Source organism: Mya arenaria, chromosome 16 (assembly GCF_026914265.1).
Source record: "Mya arenaria isolate MELC-2E11 chromosome 16, ASM2691426v1".
Lineage (NCBI taxonomy): Eukaryota > Metazoa > Mollusca > Bivalvia > Myida > Myidae > Mya > Mya arenaria.
The window spans coordinates 5,943,841-5,949,481 of record NC_069137.1 but is presented as its reverse complement, the minus strand read 5'-3'; the positions used below and the strand labels follow the sequence as shown (position 1 = coordinate 5,949,481).

The following is a 5,641-nucleotide window of genomic DNA, read 5'->3' as shown; positions in this document are numbered from 1 at the left end:
GTCAAGTTCAATTTCTGACAGGAATGATAAGTGAAACTGTGTCCGCAATGACATACACGATTTATGTAAACGTATTCGATAATACAGAATGAACATAAAACAATTAATACTATAGTGTTGATGATATATGCATGCAGTACAGGGTAACTTTTTACAGTTGCCGCTCAACACCGACCACAAAGTTGGAGAGAAATACACGCCAATGAATGAGTTAAAATGTAATAATTAAAATTCAAAACAACACATACAATATAACATTTAAACATTGTAACTTGAGTGACGTATGAACTTTGCACACCTAAAAAATGTATGTGACATCAATATATCAATATTTCCACTTAAACTCATTTATTACTGTTTTATCTTTAGATAACAGGGAGCTTGTTTAAATATACGATAAAATCCCCACGCTTTTCTTTCAAAAGCCAGCATAAGCAATACGAATATCTGTCAATGCAGTAGAAGGACAGTTAATATCAGCAACTCATACGTCAACTACAATGGATAAATATATAACATTATTAACCTTCATATGTTTTACGTTTGGTAAAGTTGTTTGTGTTAAAATGCATTTACAAATTATAGAAAATACAATTTTATTTGAAAATAGAATATTATTGATAAGTGGTATACCAACGCGGATAATATTTTATTGTGAAGTCATTTAAAAGTGGATGTCAGGCTACTATGAATGTTCTATTTATTAATAGTATTCATACAACTAAGTGGATCGACATAAACAACAAAGAAAATTGTTTAGCTATGGTCTATAATATTTCGTGTTTTTGTTTAGGTTTCGCTAGAGCGCAGAGTGATGGATGTACTTCATTTAAAAACCTCAATTCTAGCAGTCTCCTGACGGACAACACCGGAATTTCAAATCCCCCATTACATTTGAGCCCCGGCTGGTATAGGTATACCGGTACACTGTCAGGTGTTATGTCTACGAGCTGTCCGAATGTGACTAACCAATGCGGGGCAAAAAAGCAGGCCTGGCTTAAAGGTATCCTCATTATTTAGCCTTTGCTGGACAGATTACACTTACGTCCGTTTAAAAAGTATTTGTTATTTTATGTTTATATCCTTACACAATTAATTTAAATTGTAAATACAGTTTCATTTAGAATGTTCATTATAAGAATAGTTCATGTTTAATGGGTGTTATGACCTTTACAACGAGCATACTATGTATGTTTGTTTTAATGAAAGATATTTCACCGAGTGAGAACAAAAATATATATTTCGCGAGTTGCGCCTCCATTAGTGAAGTGAAATATTTACTATTCAAAAGGTAAGATAAATTGCTATCTTACACTGAATCAAACTTTAGTAAATGCATTAAAGTGTATAACATTACAAATGGAGCGTCATTTTCTATTTTATGAAATGGTGCATTTGAATATATATTGTTCAGGACAGCTACCAAGCTACTCATCAGGGCTAGTAGATGTTGATGTATGTATTAGAACAGATGACACACAATGCTGCCAAGTGCAAAATACTATTCAAGTGCAGAATTGCAATTCATTTTACGTGTACAATTTAACGGGATTACCACCGGATACTCACTATTGTTTTAGTAAGTATTTGTCTAAAATATATATTAAAAAAAATCAGATAGATAAAGCACTTCTTTCCCTTGAACGTCTCTTGAAGCTGGTATTATTTTCAAACTGATATCCGTATGAAATATAAGATTACTGCTTGCATCCTACTCTTGAGATTTCAGATTTATAATCATTTAATTTAAGGCCAGATGATATTCATTACTTAGTTTTTTTTTACCTGGCATACGGGTAATAAATGAGGCTAACTTTCGTGATAAAAACAGAAAAGGTCAGACTGTAAAATTGTTATCAATTTATTTTTATGGAACAAATTACAGCGCTGGTTACGCTCGTCTGTGATATATTTAATACACTTTAAATTATAAACGAGCCATAATATATAAACGACGCGCACTTTATATTTCTTGTAGTGGGCATGTATTTCAAAACCGCAGACGATTGTGTTTTTCTTATTTTTCAGACAGTTCTGCTGTTCCACCTTCAACCGTAAAAACTACCAGTACAACAACAACACCAAACTCAGCTACTAGCCCCAGTGCGCTTGGAAGTCCAGAACCTCCTGTTAAAAATAACTCTCAAAGAAAACCGAAAAGTACTGGCGTCCTAATAGGTGCAGCATTGAGCGTTGTTGTTCTGTGGGCGTGTGACTGGTTTAACTGGATACTATAAAACGTAAGTATAATGTAATGTTGTAAAACACTAAAAACAGACAATTGCAAATTGAAATAGCATATAACAGTTTGAGAAAATATGAATTACTCCACAATTTATCTATGTCCATAGCACACTTTGTTCATAATCAATCAGTATTATTTGGTCAATGTGTTCCTTCGACCGTTGTTCATTGTTAATTTGTAATTGTTTGAAAAAGAGAAAACAAAGTAACGACATTGCTTGCATTTCGCGCTAGGCAACTTGTAAGCAGTCAAAATAGTTTTACTTGAATTTTGCTGTGAGATATCAAATCTTAAATATAAAAACAAATGTTCTTATTCCATCATTTTATAGTTTAGTAAACTTGATAATGAAGAGTATCCTATAATGGCATTGATTCATGATTTTGATAATGATGATAAGATTATTATATCATTTAAAAGTTTGATAATGAAGATTATCACATACACGACAAGTTCAAGGTAATTTTGTGTATTTAAAAATAATGAGGATTAAAGAGGATTCTTTGTCTGGGTTGTTCGTAACGTGTGTTTCCCTCGTTCACTGTACGTCAAGCACAAGCAGTATACCTTCAAACATTGTATTCGTTAATTATTTTATTTTGCCACTGGACTTATCTTTGTAGTTTCCGTTACTTTATTCCTTATGAAATTATTTTAGATTCGAGAAACAAGGTTCACCAAATTGCAAGATAATTTAGTTTCTTAATGGATGCATTACATCTGTACATTTAATTGCAGGTGTTATCGAACCATCTGACGTGTTTACATATAAAAGAAAGAACACTTCTTACACTGAAATCTACAAATATCCTCTATTCGCGTGCATATCCGTTGAGGCACAAACCACAAAGCAATGCCATTGCCGCGATTCATGCATCGCAGTAATAAAGTACCTGAATTTTAAAAACAAACAAGCAACAAGCATCCTGTCGTCAAACTTACCATTCTATGTATGTTGAAAACTTCGATGATACCACGTAAAAATGATAAACTGTTTTATTCTACGATTTTACTTTTGATGAATTAATTTGTGTGTATGTAAAGGTTATTGGTATAGCTTAGTTAAATATAAGTCCACCTGTCGTTCTTCTCCCTTTTTCTGAAGACTATTCATATTAATTTTTTATTATTAAATTAGGTAACAATATATGTTATTTCTTTTTCTTGACTGTAATGCTTATGCTCATTTTGATATATAACTTTTTACTTTGGAATGGAAATATAATCTGATACAAGCATTTTAAATGTTGGATGTATTGTGATGGCTTTAGCTTATAATCTTTTATTGCTATGTACAATTCTGTTTATTATGTGTGACACTGGAATGAAATTATAATTATTTGATGCAAACACAGGTGCTGAATGTGTTGCTGTAGAATTATTCATAGGCAATATATTATTCAAAATGCTTTGTTTTGCTTGAGTTCTTACATGTAATTACACACAGTAGACAAATCCCAGTAAGTGTCATTGTTTTTATTGTAGAAAATAACAAGAAATAAAATAACTGTTATTTATGGAAATTATTTGCTATTTCGTGATAACATGCTTCAATGCAAGAGCCGTGGGATTAAGCGAAAATCCATTCAATAAGGTCAATCTCCTTAAATTACTATTGAAATATTCATTACTTGTATTTCACAGTTTTTGACTTTTTCTTTAATCTAAATAAGAATATCCGTAATTAAGAAACACAAATCACAGGACTACGAAATTTACTTCAACAGGTCGGGAAAAAACTAAAATGTTACCTTAAGATGAGAATAAATGTCTTACATGGAAGTGTGTGGAAGAATGTGCCTAGTTTTACTGTATGGCGAGTTTGCATTTCCGATTCATTTAAAAAGTAAATTCTGAACAGGTGTGTCGAAGTGTTTGAAAAAAATAAACCCATTATCACAATCGGTAAAAGACGGAATTTTTGGCAAACATGTAACTCGTGAATGACATTTGCGCCGCAAATTGATGAATTTGAGAACCTTTCCAGTACATCAAATTGTTGTCACAAAACTTAGTTTCCATTGGAATTGCAAATATACACATATTTAAGCCTTTCACTCAAGATAGTGTTTCTTTAAACCAATGCTAGTAGAGTCCCAAGTTCATATAAAGTCGCTCACAAATGCATTTTTTTTAAAGAAATATCAGGAAAAGAACTTATAGATACGAAGAAATCTTAGAATTATATGACAGTATAAACGTGTATAATGATGGTATGATAATGTTTAGCGACCTGTTATGTCGACAATGTGTCGAACAAATTTTATCGACAATGGAAGGGTCAGTCAAACTCAAGTTCACTTAAACACGAGCCCACGGAGTGCTTAAACATGTTAATATACGCCCTTTTTGACATTAATTTGACAATTTGATACAGCTCGATAAAAGAGGTCGGCCGAACAAGCTGTTCACATACTAAATGGTATGTACGATACAAAATTAGTTGTTAACGATAAATTGTGTATATAATCTTCATACATTGACAAAATCTTTATCATAATGACACATCGTCGAAGACATGGCTGTTTCGTCCAGAGATAACATTTTTTTTTTGTGGCAGTTACTTCTATGCGTGATAAGTTGGTTAGTAAACACAAATAAAGATAACGTCGTTTTCGATTATATATAGTGATACATTATAAAACTTTCCCATTATAGACATAATTGAACATTGATCTTAAAATTTTGTAACTCAGGATCTATTACGATAACAGAAGGAGATGAAACATGTAGTAGTTGACAGACGGTTAACTCATACTGAAGTTCGTTACATGATGCTTCTTTTAAGAACTTTTAAAATTTCACATGGCTAATGACAATGTATCAGATCAAACAATAAATAAACATTTGAAATATGCGGCGTGCTATTGAAAGAAAAGATCGAGTCACACTTTTCAGTGTGGAGTTGCAACCTGAAAGATGGAACCTGGGTTGAACTAAAAAAATAATAAAAAAGGAATCAAAATAGTACATAAGAAACACAATAATCAGCTTGGGAAAGTACGTTGCTCACCACCGTCTACAAGGTACACCTTAACTTGATCCATACCTTCAAATAATCACTGCTTAACGAATAATAACAGGGTATACGAATTGTGATCACAATGAACCAATATACAGGTACAGGAAAGTCACTGTTCGGAAACGGAAAGCGGGAGCATGATTCTTTTGTGTATCTGTCTATAAAGAACTTACACAATCCTCGAAACACAACCAACATAGTAGCATCATTAATCACAATTTTGCTTTATGCTATATCAGGCCAATTTTGGTCAACGAGATTGATTTTGTTTCCAACGAGGTAAAAACGCATTTTGTCAAATCTTCCTCTTAGGAACCTTTATCATTGTTCAAATGTCCATTGTTTCAGTTAGCTGATAATTTATGTAAACTGAC

General features: G+C 32.3%; 1 protein-coding gene across 1 annotated transcript; it reads left to right on the top strand.

Moving 5' to 3' along the window:
* Nucleotides 1-438: 438 nt before the first annotated feature.
* Nucleotides 439-3,768, top strand: LOC128222557 (von Willebrand factor D and EGF domain-containing protein-like). The gene is made up of 5 exons (XM_052931626.1): nt 439-546; nt 794-1,003; nt 1,415-1,579; nt 2,029-2,240; nt 2,984-3,768. Exons 1-4 carry the CDS (start codon nt 501-503, stop codon nt 2,235-2,237), a joined length of 630 nt encoding a protein of 209 aa, XP_052787586.1. The 5' UTR covers nt 439-500; the 3' UTR covers nt 2,238-2,240; nt 2,984-3,768.
* The last annotated feature ends 1,873 nt before the right edge of the window (nt 3,769-5,641 follow it).

Bases quoted from the DNA above. Each gene is read 5' to 3' on its own strand.
- LOC128222557 (XM_052931626.1), top strand. From the start codon at position 501: ATGGATAAATATATAACATTATTAACCTTCATATGTTTTACGTTTG. The intron at 547-793 runs GTAAAGTTGTTT...GTTTTTGTTTAG, and splicing joins CTTCATATGTTTTACGTTTG to GTTTCGCTAGAGCGCAGAGT. The intron at 1,580-2,028 runs GTAAGTATTTGT...CTTATTTTTCAG, and splicing joins GGATACTCACTATTGTTTTA to ACAGTTCTGCTGTTCCACCT.